The 16,848-nt window shown below is 31.1% G+C and overlaps 4 protein-coding genes across 4 annotated transcripts; 1 reads left to right on the top strand and 3 right to left on the bottom strand.

The window, feature by feature from the left end:
• Nucleotides 1-1,616: 1,616 nt before the first annotated feature.
• On the top strand, nucleotides 1,617-5,952 carry LOC123920658 (aldehyde dehydrogenase family 3 member F1). The gene is made up of 10 exons (XM_045972952.1): nucleotides 1,617-2,020; nucleotides 2,202-2,270; nucleotides 3,071-3,167; nucleotides 3,538-3,744; nucleotides 3,926-4,050; nucleotides 4,289-4,393; nucleotides 4,482-4,654; nucleotides 4,888-4,978; nucleotides 5,065-5,214; nucleotides 5,550-5,952. Exons 1-10 carry the CDS (start codon nucleotides 1,820-1,822, stop codon nucleotides 5,790-5,792), a joined length of 1,461 nt encoding a protein of 486 aa, XP_045828908.1. The 5' UTR covers nucleotides 1,617-1,819; the 3' UTR covers nucleotides 5,793-5,952.
• A 959-nt stretch (nucleotides 5,953-6,911) lies between these two features.
• On the bottom strand, nucleotides 6,912-10,813 carry LOC123920659 (probable ubiquitin-conjugating enzyme E2 16). Its single transcript, XM_045972953.1, has 6 exons — nucleotides 10,639-10,813; nucleotides 10,462-10,565; nucleotides 9,675-9,777; nucleotides 9,515-9,578; nucleotides 7,491-7,579; nucleotides 6,912-7,327 (listed from the first exon to the last, which is right to left on the bottom strand). The coding sequence occupies exons 1-6, from the start codon at nucleotides 10,666-10,668 to the stop codon at nucleotides 7,232-7,234; spliced, it is 486 nt and encodes a 161-aa protein (XP_045828909.1). The 5' UTR covers nucleotides 10,669-10,813; the 3' UTR covers nucleotides 6,912-7,231.
• Nucleotides 10,814-13,335: 2,522 nt separating this feature from the next.
• On the bottom strand, nucleotides 13,336-14,646 carry LOC123922828. Its single transcript, XM_045975510.1, has 3 exons — nucleotides 14,275-14,646; nucleotides 13,913-14,096; nucleotides 13,336-13,805 (listed from the first exon to the last, which is right to left on the bottom strand). Exons 1-3 carry the CDS (start codon nucleotides 14,644-14,646, stop codon nucleotides 13,336-13,338), a joined length of 1,026 nt encoding a protein of 341 aa, XP_045831466.1.
• Nucleotides 14,647-15,071: 425 nt separating this feature from the next.
• On the bottom strand, nucleotides 15,072-16,183 carry LOC123920214 (L10-interacting MYB domain-containing protein-like). The gene is made up of 2 exons (XM_045972416.1): nucleotides 15,821-16,183; nucleotides 15,072-15,745 (listed from the first exon to the last, which is right to left on the bottom strand). The coding sequence occupies exons 1-2, from the start codon at nucleotides 16,181-16,183 to the stop codon at nucleotides 15,113-15,115; spliced, it is 996 nt and encodes a 331-aa protein (XP_045828372.1). The 3' UTR covers nucleotides 15,072-15,112.
• Nucleotides 16,184-16,848: the final 665 nt, after the last annotated feature.

Below are 16,848 nucleotides of genomic sequence, written 5' to 3'. Positions count from 1 at the left end.
TTGAGACTTGTTTTGCTTTTCAAATATACTTTTTTGAAAACTAGAAAACACACCAAAAGAATTTAAGCTAAATTAGCCTATAACATAGAGTTACTTAGCACACGTTTTTGAAGGATAATTATTTGACAGAAAAATTTTAGTCAAAAAAAATTATTTGAGAGAAAAATAGTTAGTTTGATTTTTATTACGCATGGCAAAGAAGTTTTTACCACTTTTATCTCCTAGAAATGGATGGGACAGACCAACTTAAAAAATCAAAATTCACCTTATCTTTTCTTTTAGTAGGTCGACGTCGACCCATCAAACAGTTTTATTTTGTTTTCATTCACATCAATCATAAAATTTCATAAGATGTTGCTATTATTACCTAAAATGAGAAGAATTGATGGGATACAACCCCAAATAAAATATATTTAGGCACACACAAAAGAAAAAATAAACGTTAAATTATTTAATAACATCATTTAATATTTATTAATTATTTCATCTTTAAATTTTTTAATATCATGTGTGCACGCCTAACACATCTTATTTGGTATTGTGTCTAAGCAAGTTTTTCTCTATATTTTTGAGTTATTCACATAATTTTTGAGTATTTTTTATTTATCAGCAAGTTCAACCAATAATTTTATTAGTTATCGGTCATAAGTTATAAACTATCCGCTATTTCGATGAGAGCCAAAGAGTTGTGGACCATTGTTTTAATCAAATTTTAATTTATTAATTAAATCTCGATCCAAAGTGGGCCTAGGGAATGACTGAAATTTCTATCTTGTCTATATAATAAAGAAATACGATGGTGCGAGTTCTACCACATATATGTTGAATTCTTCATCCTAAAATATAAGCAAATATGAGTCGAACAAACTTGATGTATTTGGTTAAAGATTTGAACTAAATACATTTATTTTTATTGACCAATTTTTACATATATTTTGGGACGGAGGGAGTATATGTAATGTTGGAACAAGTGTGAAAAATTGGAGGGAAGTTGGTAAAAAAAATAAGTTTATATGTTGAATTAAGTGTGTAGTGTAAATTGAAAAAAGTTCGATAAATTTCATATCGGAGGGAACCGTATTATCAATTTAAGGTCCCGTATATCAAATTAAATAACTTATATTAAATTAATATAAAATGAATCATTTGTTAATATCGTATGATATACAAAATGGTATCACCGTTAGAGCAAAATATTTTATGGTATTGGAGAGACCACTTATTAGTATGTATGATACCCAAAGTGATATTACGATTGAAGATAAAGTTAAAAGATGATACCTATAAATATCGTGATTCTAAAGAAGTGTTTAATTTTTTATTTTTTATTTTTTTTTGTTTACAATGAGCTGGGGATCGAACCCAGGACCTACAACATACTGCACAAACCCCTCACCACTAGACCAATCCTAGTGGCTTTAATTTTTTTTTTATTTTACTCCGTATAAGATAATAGTTTAAAAAAAATTGAAATATTTATAACAATATTTTATGTTCGTAGTTTACTTTTCCAGATATATTTTAAAAATAAATTTGCCAAACAATTTTTAACCTAGCTTTACCGAATTTATTTATTTTTTCATAAAAATAAAATATTTTTAAAAAATAGATTTGCCAAAGAGTATTTAAAAACTAAATGAACACATGCCCAAAATCTGTTCTCCAATTATTAGACACTATTAGTGTTAGGTGATCCCAACCAATTGGCATTTATGATACCATCTCCACACCATAAAAATCAAGGTTCCACATACACAGTTTGTTATATAGACAGTGTTGAAGAAAATAACAATAAAAAAATCAACACATTAGTCCTACAATGAACAACAATAGTTTGGAATTAGAAGAGACTGTAAAAGAGTTGGGACAATACTTCAAAACAGGAAAAACAAAAAGTGTTACATGGAGGAAAAACCAGCTCCAAGCTATACTTAATCTTGTTCGTGAAAATGAAGATGCTATTTCTAAAGCTCTTTACCAAGATCTTGGGAAGCATCCTGTTGAAGCTTACCGCGATGAGGTTTTCGTTTTTAAATCGGAGAAGGAGAAATTATTATTAATTATAAAGTGCATATAAGTTTTATTTTTATTTTTTAGTTTGATCTAGAATATAGTTACTATATATTAACTGATTTACTATGTCACATATTTTTCTTTAAAATTATGTCACTGAGTTCTTGAGAGATTGATTAATTTTGTAGCTTGGAGGAGTAGAAAAATCAGCTCAAAACTCTTTGGACAGTGTTGAAAAATGGATGGCTCCTACAAAGGTAAGTTCTTCTATATCCCTCTTTCATTTTATTTTGTTACAATCAAAATTAAGTTAAAGTGATTGAAGACTCAAACTTGTATTAGATGATCAAATTACATCTTGATGAGATAACTATAGACCAAGAGAAAGGACTAGTGCATCATTCAGAAAATTGAAGATTTGGCCACCTTTCATTTTATCTACTTTTATTATGTTTAAAGCTTAGTAATCTGGTCCATGTGAATATAACTCAGTTGCATATAATATGCAGAGATCGGGATTTGAACTCTGGTACTTCTATTTTTATTTTTTTTTTGACAAAACTCTGGTACTTCTATTTATTCACCTTGAAATGTGAAGTTCTAGCAATTTAAACTACTTAACAAAAAAAAAAAGAGCTTAGTAATCTGAATATGGTATATAGTATGAATAACAGTCAAATCTTATATTATCAAGCTTAAAAATAGCTTCATATATTTTAAATATCATGTTATACATTTTTTTTAATTAAAATATCATATTATACATAAAAATAGGTAATAATGTTAGACTTTTATGAATTTGTCATATTCTACACAGTTATTAAAAGTGACACTATACAAAATAAATGTGAGCTTTCTATATTTTTGGAATGGTTGGTTATGTTCCCATTACTATATTCATCTACCATTTTGTCTATATTGTACAATGACTCATAACTGTTGCATTTTTTCTTACAATAACTGTTACATGTTCTGGTCACTGTTTTTTAGCAGATTTTTCACCACTTATGTTGTTGGATCATTATGTCTAACTATTAACTTATTCTCCCTATTGCAGAGCAATATCCCTCTTCTTTTCTTCCCAGCAAAAGGAGAGGTATTGCCAGAACCACTTGGTGTAGTTCTCATTTTTTCTTCTTGGAACTTTCCAATCAGTAAGTCAAAACAATTTCCTACCCAATTATTTGTTTATGGCAAATTCTACGAATGTGAACTGATATTTGAAAATCGTTTAAAACTCCAACGACACACTTTTGTCTTCTAAAAATGGAAAATGACAGTCCTCCTCGTTTTCATGGTTGTGACGATGACTTAATTAGTACCAATTTCACCGATCAACTTATCGTCTCAATAGTAAGGATATATATACGACTGTGCACTTACTTTCGAGGAGCGCCACTGATTTTCGTTAGAGTTTTGAATAATTTTTAAGTACTAATCAACTATTGAATATAAGCTCTAGAATGCTTTGATGATGTTTTAAAATAATAAGCTTAAAAATGCTAATACATATACTGTATGCAGTGTTAGCATTGGATCCAATAATTGGAGCAATATCTGCTGGAAATGTTGTAGTCATTAAGCCATCAGACCAAGCTCCAGCATGCTCTTCTTTTCTTGCAAATACCCTTCCTCAATACTTGGACACTAATGCCATAAAGGTCATTGAAGGTGGTGGAGATGTCTGTGAACAAATATTGCTACATAAATGGGACAAAATATTCTTCACCGGTATTATTTCCTTCGAATTTCATTAAAAATTGAAATCTGTATTGAAATTTGAACTGTTCGGTCTCAATTCAACAACCATTCACATGCTGGCTGCGTAAATGCGTGAAAGTGCTGACTGCAGACAATCCGAATTCATTTCCTTTTGCTTGACGGTTTTTTGCAAATGTGTATGACATTTTAGGAAGTCCACGTGTCGCAAGAATAGTAATGACTTCTGCTGCAAGGAATTTAACTCCTGTTACTTTAGAGCTAGGAGGAAAATGCCCTGCTATATTTGATCACCTTTCCAATCCTTCAGATTTTAAGGTACTTCAAATAAGTGTTACTAGTACCAAAGTTTTTTTAAAAAATTCATGGCCGCAATTGTAGCTGCGACATCAAGATTTTTAATGTATCTGTAACCACAATTGTGGTCACCTCGACAATCTATGATTATAATTATTTGCAATATTAAAATCGGAACACGCCGTAGTTCAAAACCTTGCTTATTATGCACGTCACATTATCGAAGTTCAAGGTCTAATTTAATTTCCTTTTTACCAAGATGGCAGTGAAAAGAATAGTAGGAGCAAAATGGGGAATCTGTAGTGGACAAGCATGTATAGGAATCGATTATTTGCTTGTTGAGGAGAAATACTCATCTGAAGTGGTATATACATTGTACATTATTTAAGCTGTTATTTATTCTAAAGTTTTAATAATTTTCTAATAGTAACTTTTTTGGTTTTTTGTTCTAGATAGAACTATTAAAGAAGTTCATAAGAAAATTTTATGGTGACAACATGGTAGAGTCAAGGGTACTATCAAGAATAATAAACAAACAGCACTTTGAGAGATTATGTAACCTTCTTAAAGACCCTCTTGTTGCTGCTTCAATAGTTCATGGTGGTTCAATTGATGAAACAAACCTGTAATATTAGTCTCTTCCTATAATCACTAACCTTCTTAAACGAAGTGCATGTTAGGAATTACGATGAGTTTAACAAAATTACAGTGACATCATAATTTTGTTGTAAAATGCAACTTTTACAGAAATTATGGTGACACGCCGTAATTGTATCAAACTCACCACCAATCCAAATACGAACAAAACAATTGAAGTGAATAGTAGTCAAATTAATCAGTTTCTTACAACTTTGTCAGGTTTATTGAGCCAACAATCTTGTTAGATCCACCACTAGATGCTGAAATCATGACAGAAGAAATCTTTGGTCCTCTACTACCAGTGATCACAGTGAGAATCAGCAATTCCTTTTTTATGTTCACATTCTCCCATACAATGTGATTTATCTCATTGTATTAACTTTGCCATTTATACAGGTGAATAAAATTCAGGAAAGTATTGGATTTATAAACTCAAGGCCAAAACCTCTTACCATTTATGCATTCACCAAAGATGATACTTTCAAGAGAAAGATTGTAGCAGAAACTTCCTCTGGAAGTGTCATATTTAATGACACACTTGTTCAAGTAATGCTTCTCTTAACCTCACTTAATTTTCATGTTATAAAGCCAAGAATAATGTAAAAGATGTCTATACAGTTTATTCCTCTGGTCCAAAATAACCGTTGTTTTAGTATATCAGAAATGTTTCATTCCTGGTTAATGAGCTCCCTCTAGGACGAATCGTTCGGGAGAACTCGAGTTCGATTCCTGGTGGGAACAAATCTTGATTAGACTTTACTTACCTCGCGACTGAACTCTGAATTACAAGGGACTCATTCCCTTGGGAATCAGAGGGTTAATACAAAAAAAAAATGTAACACTCTTTAGTAATTATTAATGTCATGTTATTCTATGTGCAGTTTTTATGTGATACACTACCATTTGGAGGTGTTGGACAGAGTGGTTTTGGGAGGTACCATGGGAAATACTCATTTGACACATTCAGCCATGAAAAAGCTGTAATGCATAGACATCTTTGCCTTGAGATTGAGCCAAGGTATCCTCCATGGAATAAGTTCAAGCTAGAATTTATCAGATTGGCATACAGATTGAACTACTTTGGATTAGTACTTCACATGCTGGGATTGAAAAAACACAACTAGATCAATTCTTCAATTACAATGCTTCTCTATACATTAGCCATTGTTGTTGTAATAATAAATGCTTCAAGTAGCAGCTTCACATTTTACCGCAGTTCCAAACATGTTCTCATTTTAATAGTTTTAATGACGAAAATTATATTCAACCTGGTTATTCGTTAAACATTAATTATGTTGGATTATCTTAGTTTTACGAGTTTATCATTTTTTTTTTACTTTCACCACCAGTTTAATCTGGTTCGGGAGGTCATTTCTACATAAATCTAAAGATGGAGAACAATACATTCTCCAAGGTGCTTGGGGTTTTTCTCTATTTCTTGGTCGTAATGGAAGTGAAAAATGGATTTCAAACTATGCCAAACTTTGCAACACTCCTAGAGGCAAACATCACCCTCCCTTTGACTGCACAATTTTTAGTTGAAAGAATATAATACTGACTCTACACGCCTCTCAAGGTCTCATGTTTGATTTCCTCTGGTGCCAATTTCGATGGGCTGGTCCATACAGAGTAAAAAACTCTGGCATTAAATAGGGTCCCCCCGCATGTGAGCGGTAGGATTGGTCCTCTTGGATACCAAGTTTTCAAAAAAATAAATAAATAAATTGGTTGTGTATTGTTCATTACCTATGGTGACCGGTGGTGAATGATAGAATCAAATCACTTTTCTCTAATACAAACCTCAATTAATTTTGTCAAAAAAAAAAAAAAACCTCAATTAATTATGTATAATACCAAAAAAATAAAAATTAAGCATGGACGGTTTTACAGAAGCATGACAGACGACAGTTAAAAAAAGAAAAGTAAAACTACAAGAATGTAATTTTAAGTCATCAGCATTGAACTCTCACCCTAAACCGTGGTTAGTTTTGGCTGTTCTAATTTTTCTTCTACAGACGGAACATCAGATTCAGAGCAGTGGGTTTCACTGGGGTGGTGAGGGAGCGAACCGAGAGTGATGAGGGCTGGGAAAGGATCGAGGAGAGAGAGAAATGAGTTCACTGATTTATGCACTACTTAAGTAGTAAATGGGACAACTCAAATGCATGCATATTACACCCTTCAGCCATGTATGGACCATTCTATCGCATCAGCCATATGATAAAGGATATAAAAAACAGTTATTTACCATACTGCTACTTAGATTAGGAAACAGCAATATTCTATCAATTCAAATGTGTGTGCACGCACAAAAGACGCACATGACAGAAAATCATTAGAAAGAAAAGCAATAAAAAGGAACAGTTATCAGACATGCAAGTTAAACACAATATTCTGAGTTTGCTTCCTCATGTGATCAAATGAGGGGTAATTCCAATTTACAGGAGAATTGTTAAGCGTTTAAAGGCATCCAAGTTTCTCAAAAATGCCTTTCTCCACTTCATATTAATCCTTTTTGAACGGATAATCCTCTATTCTAGTTTTATGAATTTATTACCAGTTATTATACTTTATCATCATGGAACCACCACCTTGTCTCCTTGGGAGATCTGCCATTTCTACAGTTCTTTACATATCGGTCATTATCTTCAGGGCGTTGCTGCAGAAGAGATCAAGACAGAGTTGTTAAGTAAATCGATATAGAAGTTTCCTTTGGATGATATATCACACCAAAAGATGCACACACATGAAAGCATGTGTATCAATATATACTGAAATTATGTGAAATACAAAAGGACAAAATATGTAGAATAGATTCACACCTTTACAGTTGAGCTTGAAAGCATTGAGAGAATACTGATGCATACAGAACTAACAGTCATGGCTGGGGACCATGAATCATATAATATATCTGCATAATTTCATAACGCGTATCAAATGTCAGCTCACCACCAAAAGCAGACCCTAATCAATCATTATTAATTTATTATTAATTTTTGGCTACCTTCTGGTATAACACACATAAAAATCAATGAAATTTGAGTGATCTACACTTGCAATATAATCAAACACACAGATGAGAATATTATCTATTACGCAAGGTAAATATCCTCAATCATCAAATATACAAAACAGAACGGTTAAAGCTGAAGTATTTTATATATTTCACTGATAGATACTACCAAGTAATGGGAAACAAAACTTAATGGTTCTCAATTTCCTTCTCCACTATTAACCAAGAGAATTATTTTCGAAACAAGATACTCTGTCCTGTCCGCACTACATGCTACCATAAAAAAATAAACTGACTGACTCAACTTATCAATCTCTAGATGAAAAGGGATTCAATGAACAAAGGAAATATCACTAACAATGCACTCCTTACTTTCATTCCCATTTTCTGTTGTTACCCTTCTTAATATTAATACTTCTCAATATTAGAAATATTACAGATAGAAACTCTTCACTAAAATTTGTCTAATAAGCAAAAAAAAAAAAAAAAACAAGACGAATGCCGTTTGATGAATCTTGACTAACCATGGAAAGTATCTTTAATAGAAACATCCATATTTCATTTAGAAAGGTTTAAAAAAATTCGACTACCATTCCTTAGCTCCCAGAATAGGATATGTAGAAACGGAGAAAACAAGAGAAGTAACTAAAAGCCAAAATCCAGAATTTTTTATGGTTTCTGACAGTAATATACCCAGCTAATAAAAACATAACTTGTGACAAGAAACTAGATTTGTGCTTTAAAATTAAAATACAAATAATTTAGGAAGTTGGGTTTATCAATCTAACAACACATAATAATATCTCCAAAGTTAGACCTTGTAGCACCAAAGATACTAGTATTACTATGATGTTAATTGTTTAAATATTTTGAAAATTGCAAACAAGATTTTCAGGCATAGAAACGTAAAGAAAAGCTCATTTGAAGAAATGCAAGCTTTCAATTATTCCTCGTGCACGACAGACTATCAGAGCTTTAATATCTCCTTCTAAGGCTGACTATATGGATCAAATGACACCATAATGTCATTTACCTAAAGGTCTTTCTTAATAGTTTAACCTACATATTTGCTTGACCTTCCTTTGCCTCTATCAATTGGGTTACCCTCTATCTGATCTACTCACTCTCCTTACTACTGAATCTACGGTCTCCTTCACACATGCCCAAACCTCCTAAATTGAGATTCAACAATCTTTTATACAATAAGTGCTACCCCAACTCTCTCCTTCTAATGCTTTCATTCCTAGTCCTAGCATGTCTTGTATTTCCACTCAAAGTTTTTGTCAAGCTTTCAACAAGTTTTTAGCAAGATATAATAAATGTGAATATGATGATGACTTCAAGTGAAACTGACAGTAATGAACAATGATGAAATAGTCATCAGACAATAACAGTAAATAAAGTGTCGGAATATGAATGGTGGAAAAGCTAATATAAACAAACCAATAAACACCAACAAATACTAAAAACCTGCAATAAAATGTTGTCAATGTAAATCAATTTGAGTTAATGGACATACTTTATTTAAATTTGGGATCCCATTAAATTTGTTGATATTTAATTGACTTCAATGGACATGTATTGTTAATGTAAATAAATTTCAGTGACATTCAATGATAGCTCACTATTTTACAGTGACTTCATATTATTAATTTCAAGTTGAAATTACAGTAGTGGATTTCTGTCACAAAATAGTGGACTTAGATTGGAAGTCAGTGTAAAATTATTTTACACTCCATTTAAACTCTATTTGTAATAAGATGTTATTATTGACACACAACTGTGACCTCTAAGGATTTGTTCTCCCTTAAAACAAAAGAGTAAACGGCATACCTAAACAAATATGGCCGTTGCTATAGATATGGGGATGCATTGGGGCCGGATTCATAAATATGACCTGTGAATAACCATCCACAACAGAAGTCAGAGGAAAACTACCACGAAATGGTGAAACAGTAAAGAAAACCCTTAATCCAATGGCTAAATTAACAACCTGTGGAGCTTCCATTGGATAATGCTCCGGGAAATCAACCTGAAGCTTGTAGGTTTCATTAGCATAAAGTGTCCCAGGAGCTCCAATCACTTCAATAACCCACCTTTGAGAATCAAAATAACAAACCTTTAGTTACCAAAAGAAAAATGATATTTAGACACACAAAATTGACATCAAATTTCAACATCAATTTGGATAGTTAACACAGTTTGAATATGTGATTAATCATGTTCAGTGGAAAGTTAATAAATTTAACAAAGTGACGGAACTAATTAATCACCAAGTGAACACAATTAACTATAATTTTGAATGTCACTAACCACAATTTCCATGTGATCAAATATACATACACCTATTAATCATCCAAATTGTGTTCAAATATAAATTTTATCCATTAATCATCCAAATATACATGATGATATTCATCAGCCAATGATTTTGTATTCAAATATACACTTGGAAATTGTTCGGGCGTGACTAACCGGTGGTTACGTTCAAGATCGTGGTTATACTTGTTTGATAGACGGTTAATGCATCACAAAACCATGTTATATTCATTAATCATCCACTAAACATAATTAACCAAACATTTAAACTGTATCAACAATCCAATTTACCCAATTTGATATCAAAATAACACAACTAACCAAAAAATCAACAAACCTAATCGAAAAAACAAAACTTGAAAAGGGGAAAACAGTTCAAAACACGTTATAACAAAACCCATTTCACCAATTTCGAGAATTAAAATAAAAACAAAGCAAAACATGAATTTAAAATCGATTACCTTTGAAGATTATCGCTAACTTTGTAGTTGAAACCAGTAGGAGGATTAGCCTGCCACTCGACGAGTTCTTTCTGAAGCCTATTGCAGGCAATCTTACTCAGAGTCTGACAAACAAAAACAAAAATTCGAAATTACAACGATGGAAAGATAATGAAAATTGAAAAAAAAGAGAGAAACCTTGCGAGAGGAATTTGAGGAGCTAGTCATGGTTGTTGGTGGTTTGAGAGAAATATATCGAAGAAGAAGAAAGCAGCATTCGGTTTTGACGGAAGAGAAAAAGAATGAAAGAGAGAGTATCGGCGACTAAAGGTTTACTTTACTTCGTGTTTACCCCTTTCTTTTCTTAAATTCATTTTATGCTCTGCGTAACACTTTGTGAATGTTTGGTTCTGCATCGAGAAGAATTGATTTTAACAGAATTGAGTTTGACATAATTGATTTTGATAAAATTGAGTTAAATAGAATTGATTTATTTTTGGATACATCTTTTTATTTATCTACTAGTAAAAGGAAGGTTGAATTTGCTCTGAAGCCTTCATTGGGATGATGTGGCACTCTAAGAAAATGTTTTCAATCTTTGTTAAAATCTTAATATTATCTCTTTTAATTTATTAAATTAAATCTAAGAAAACTAATACATTATATTAAAAGGTAATAAATATTGCTAATGACATCAACTTAATGAAAAAAAATACGGAAAATCAATCTACTTACACCTTATGAAATGAATACATAAGGTCAATAAATATAATTAGGGAGGTTATTATGTTATGTGACTCAAAGAATTCCAATAATAAACATATACGTTCATAAAATTAACAAACCATAGACATAGTAAGTATATATAGATACTAGCTAGCATGGAGATTTTATCATATATATATATATATATATATATATATATATATATATATATATATATATATATATATATATATATTGAGACTTTTGCAAGAAGAGTCATACATGTTTGGGTATATTCAACTATTCATATTGTAGGTTTTATTTGGTGTGTTTTCAAGTTTAAAGCTTATTCTATTTTTAATATCCATGTCCATTTTTCTGACTTTGTTAAGGTTCAAATTGTTCAAAGATAACAATGGAACAGATCTTGGGGATGTGAATTGTGATGATTTAGCAACACGTCAGTTTATAAGTAAGTAATTTAGTTATACTTAAACTAAGGGTTTTGTATATGTAATGTTAAAAAAAAAACACATATTTTTTATTTAGTAACACGTCAATTTGTATATTGATGGCAAGAAACTCATTCTTGTAATTTTTGTAGGGATATCATACCTTTAACTGTCAGTGTCACTACTGTCGTGAGTTACACATATTTATGTTTGGATACATTAATGTAAAAGTAATTCTCAAAATTTGATGTTGTTTGGTAAATTTGAAACAAAATTGCTTTTGTATCTATAATTATACCAAATTGAATTTTAGTGTATTTTTTCATAAAACATAAAACAAAAATTACCAAAAATTAATTAGTTAAATATAATATTTAAATAAAGGCATATACTTAAAAATGTTAAATTAGCATAATAATTAAATAAAAAGAATCTAAATAAAAATTACAAATAGATAAATATCTATATATATATATATATAAATCCTAAATAGTTCTCCTACCACTAATCCTAACCCTAATTATATTAACCAATCATAGCTTTTAAATCATTTTCTTTAAAAAATAAATAATAAAAAAATTAACAATTGTAATTAATTGTTTATTTAGCCACATGCCACATTATTTCTAATGATTTGTCATATGCTACATTTAATTTGAAGCATTCATATGTCTTTTCATTTCATTTCTATTCATACACAATTATCCTTTTCATATGCCCATTTTAATTACCAAGAAATCTAATGGTTTTCAATGAAAAGTTTTTTTAAGCAATGAAAAGATGTAAAAATTTAATTTCATATAAGCACCTATCTTTTCGGTGGACATTATAAATACTTTTTTATTTCTTTGTTTGTTTTTCAATTCTTTCCACCACCTTAGTCATTTGGAAATAATTGATTTTCTTCTTTACCTATGTTTTTTTCATCTTCCTTTCACATTCACCTCTTCATCCTTTTTATTTTTTCATGTTGTTCCTTTTTAATGTGCTTGCTCATGGTATTAGGTAATAGTTCGTCATTTTAACTATTTTCGTTTCCTCCCTTAATTACTTGCATTCAAAATATTTACAACAGTAGTTTTAATTCATATGATTTGAATATCTATAAAATCTTTTATTTTGTAGATATACTAATTTAGATTGGTTGATCTAACAAATACTTTATTTTAATTTTTGTCCAGATAGATATTACTATCATCATGGAAGTAGGACTTGGTGTGATTGCTTATATATTTATAATGTAATACTACTATTATGCAATTGTCTTTATATATGCTACTATTTATTTTGGGTTTCTATTACGGGAGTATATATATATATATTAAATAGTGTATTGTTTTTTTATTTATTTATACTTTTTTATGTTTGCATTATATATATTTTGCTTTTAATTTAGAGATTGATATACTTTATCTATATGTATAATTGTGTTTCTCCGAGTAATTGACACTGTTTATGCTTAATAATTGATTTGTTTGTTTGATTTTTGGTTACAAAGTTGGAAGAACTTGAAGAATTATGTTTGTAAAAAAAAAAAACAACTTATGAACTATGTATGTCATTGCCTAAAAAAAATGTATGTTCATGATTTTTATTTTTTATTTCAAGTTTCAACTATAGGTCATTCATCCTTCAATTATTTAAATTTTTTAGTTGACGTTATATTATAAACAACAAATAACACTCGTGCATCGCACGGGTAAGGGTCTAGTAATTTAAAGTTCAACATTATAACAAACTAATTATTTAACCTAGATTCTATAATTTGATTACGAATTAAGTCTCGAACATGATCCATCTCTGACGAAAAATCTACATTGAAAACTTGTGACGGATCTAAGTTATTTGATCTATGAATTTCATCATGGTGAATGACTGTGTTTTCATCTTCATAAAGATTAAAATCACTATCCACTTCAGCAGTTCTTCTGATAAAGTTGTGTATTGCCATTGTTGAGACTACTATTTGAACTTGTGTTTCATATTTGAACTTCGGCATGCGACGTAGGATTGCAAATCTATTCTTCCACACCCCAAAAGTTCTTTCTATTGTGCATCTTAAACTTGAGTGGTAATAATTGAATACTTCATTATGATTTTCAAATCTATTTGAACGTCTAAACTCGGGAAGATGGTAGCGTTCACATCTATAAGGACCAATGTATCCTACTGGTGTTGGATACCCAGAATCTACCAAATAAAACTTATCTACAAAAATAAAGTAATTAATAAAATGTGATAACAAAGTAATTGTTATAATGTGCAAGAATAATATTAATATAACAAATCATTTCTAGTAACATAAAAGAACATACCCGGAGGAGGATGTGGAAAATTAAGCTCTTTCTTTGTAAGAGCTTGATCAAAAACACGAGCATCATGGGCAGTACCTTCCCAACCAGCTAACACAAAAGTGAAGCACATATTCCAATCACATACAACCATAATATTTTGTGTTGGATTTTCTTCCGATAAACTTGGTTTGGTCACTAGCACTAACTACACATGACACATGTGTACCGTCAATCTCTCATATAGCATTCTTAAAAAATGGCCAATAACGTTGGTCATTTTTTACTTTGGTATGACAATCACGAAACATAGGATCTTCGGGTATGATATATTTGAAGGACAACTTAAGGCAAGCATGAAGAACTCGATGAAAATGTCTACTTACCGTTTCACCCGAGTGTTGAAATCTTTCTTGAATCATTCTATTGCCTACCCCATGGCCTACAATGACTAGAAACATTGCAACCATTTCTTCAACTCCCATACGTTTAGAAGACTTTAAACCATGTTCCATTAATTCAGTACATAATTTGTTAAAAATATGTTTTTCCATTCGAAACATTTCATAACAACGAGTGGGATTCCCTTGTAATATTTCTTGAACCCATGAATGACCGGTTAGTTCACTAGTTCTACACGGTTTTTTGCATAAATTATTTACTGCATACTCACCAACTAGTGCAGCCAAAAGAGAAGCTTCTTCAAAAATATCATCATCATCACCATCTTGTTCCAAGTGTTCATTCCAACCATTCATTTTAATAGAGAGCAACCTGTCATAAGAGAGCAACATAAGAAACTCATATATAAATGAAACAAGAAAGTAACAACAAAAGGAAAGATACAATACAATGAACAAGAGAGTAGCAACCAAAACAGAACAACAGGAAAAAAAACCAGCACCATATACATTTTTTTTTATGCAGCAAAGCAAAGGCAAATTAGCAGCAGCCTAAACATAAATACAAGACAACAAGGCACAATCTACTTCATTCAAATTGTTAGCCACAATACAAAATACACATAAATAAGACTTAAAATAAAGATAAGCAAATCCTAACAATTAGTAAGTCGTAATACATAAGTAAGACTTAACCTAGACATAAGCAAATCCTAACACATTAATAAGTCCTAATACATAGTAAGACTTAAACTAGACATAAGAAAATCCTAACACATTGAGCCAAATCCAAGAGACATTTTCCATTTTTAAGTCAATCCAGTTACATCTTCATAAATGGCAAAGGGTTAAATGCTGCAAACTTAAGCCAAATCAACCTTCTCTCCTCCATTCCTCGCAATGATACAAACATCTCCCTCGCTGGCTTAAACATCATTAGTTGACAACACATTGTATGAAATTCTAGAACACACATAACTTCATCCATAGATTGGATTTCAGCCATCACATCACCAATAGAAGCATTGGATATGGCATCATTTCGTGACTTGCAAGTCTCTGCAATCTCTTTAACAGCCTCAGCTATTGCGACCGAGGGAGTGAATTTTTTCTTGCCTTTCTTTTCAGCACCACTAGCTCTCTTTCTCTTTTGTCCACTAACTTGGCTATAAGCTCCTTGTGAAGTATTCAAATTAATATTTGCAAATTCGGTTGTTGCTCCAACACTTGCATCTTCACTATCACCCAAGCCTTCCTCCACATCCAAACCAAGATTCTTTAGGCATGGGCAATACTCATCCTCATCATCGTTACCCGAGTACTCATTAGGTGGTAATATGCCACTTGATGGTGCAAAAGAAAACTCTCCATTAGCCACTACATCCTTGACAAGTGTGGTTAATTCGTGAGCAAATGGAAATCCATTGTCTCTAAATTTTCCATAAAGAGGATTTTCCTGCATTTCATAACCACCATCAAATAAGAAACACAATAAATCTAAAATTATTATTAAACAACATATTTGTGATACACATATCAATACTTTGTTCTCCCACCATGCATCTGGTGCATCAACAGTATTCTTCTCACTATTCCACCCTAATCTAGTAACTTTCCCAAATAACTTATCCCGTACTCTCCATTCCTTTCTCAAATTATCATACCTATTCTTCAATTTTAGCTTGTCATATTTCCTTCCGGTTAAAGCATTGAATTGGGAAACAATGTCTTTCCACCCTTTCTTAGTAAAACTAGTACCGATGCGTTCACCCTTGGTAACTTGATCGAAACATGCTTTGAGGAAGTGCTCAGTCGCTATAGGATCCTTCCAACAAGCTTTGGAATCATTAGTTGTAGGGGGAACCGCTAAAACTTTCTTCTTATGTGTATCCATACTATATATACACAAGTAGCATGGAAAATGAAAAAACTTATACTTAAAACAACGTCAAATACTACAACAAGCCAAATACTAGACCAAATAATAACAGATCAAATACTGCATATATATATATATATATATATATATATATATATATATATATATATATATATATATATAAACTCACTGCAGCAACAAGAACATGATTTGTTTTTACGCAGTAGACCAAAGCTCTAAGAGCAAATACTGCATATGTATTAGAGGCAAAGTTATTGAAACAAATAAGCACCGGCTAGATTATTATTCTACCAATCTTTCAGGTCTGTATATTTTTTTAAGAAAACTTATGCCTAATGCACTATACCAAGAAACATAATAACATAACTATTTTTTAAAACAATGAGTCCAAATCTCTAAGACCAAACACTTGCATTTATTTTTTAAGTAGTATCAACATTTGAGTCCAACAATAACAGAACTTAGAAACATAAATGCATCAACATTTGAGTCCAATAATAACAGAACTTAAAAACCTAAAATAAAGCAAGACCTTGTTTTCTTGTTAGAGAGACTTTTTATCAAACAAATACTATGCATTATTTAAGATAACAATAAAACAGAGTATATAACATGTGATAAAAGCTTTAACAGGGAAGAAGAAACATTACTACTGCACC

This window comes from Trifolium pratense, linkage group LG4, assembly GCF_020283565.1.
Source record: "Trifolium pratense cultivar HEN17-A07 linkage group LG4, ARS_RC_1.1, whole genome shotgun sequence".
Lineage (NCBI taxonomy): Eukaryota > Viridiplantae > Streptophyta > Magnoliopsida > Fabales > Fabaceae > Trifolium > Trifolium pratense.
This window is presented reverse-complemented; position numbering and strand designations above follow the sequence as displayed.

Bases quoted from the DNA above. Each gene is read 5' to 3' on its own strand.
- LOC123920658 (XM_045972952.1), top strand. From the start codon at position 1,820: ATGAACAACAATAGTTTGGAATTAGAAGAGACTGTAAAAGAGTTGGGA. The intron at 2,271-3,070 runs GTAAGTTCTTCT...TCCCTATTGCAG, and splicing joins AATGGATGGCTCCTACAAAG to AGCAATATCCCTCTTCTTTT. The intron at 3,745-3,925 runs GTATTATTTCCT...ATGACATTTTAG, and splicing joins GGACAAAATATTCTTCACCG to GAAGTCCACGTGTCGCAAGA.
- LOC123920659 (XM_045972953.1), bottom strand. From the start codon at position 10,668: ATGACTAGCTCCTCAAATTCCTCTCGCAAG. The intron at 9,579-9,674 runs GTTGTTAATTTA...GGTTATTCACAG, and splicing joins ATCCAATGGAAGCTCCACAG to GTCATATTTATGAATCCGGC. The intron at 7,580-9,514 runs GTATGCCGTTTA...GAAATTATGCAG, and splicing joins CAACGGCCATATTTGTTTAG to ATATATTATATGATTCATGG.
- LOC123922828 (XM_045975510.1), bottom strand. From the start codon at position 14,646: ATGAATGGTTGGAATGAACACTTGGAACAAGATGGTGATGATGATGAT. The intron at 14,097-14,274 runs GTAAGTAGACAT...TGTCATGTGTAG, and splicing joins TTCAACACTCGGGTGAAACG to TTAGTGCTAGTGACCAAACC. The intron at 13,806-13,912 runs GTATGTTCTTTT...TTATTTTTGTAG, and splicing joins TTTTCCACATCCTCCTCCGG to ATAAGTTTTATTTGGTAGAT.
- LOC123920214 (XM_045972416.1), bottom strand. From the start codon at position 16,183: ATGGATACACATAAGAAGAAAGTTTTAGCGGTTCCCCCTACAACTAAT. The intron at 15,746-15,820 runs GTATCACAAATA...TATGAAATGCAG, and splicing joins AGAACAAAGTATTGATATGT to GAAAATCCTCTTTATGGAAA.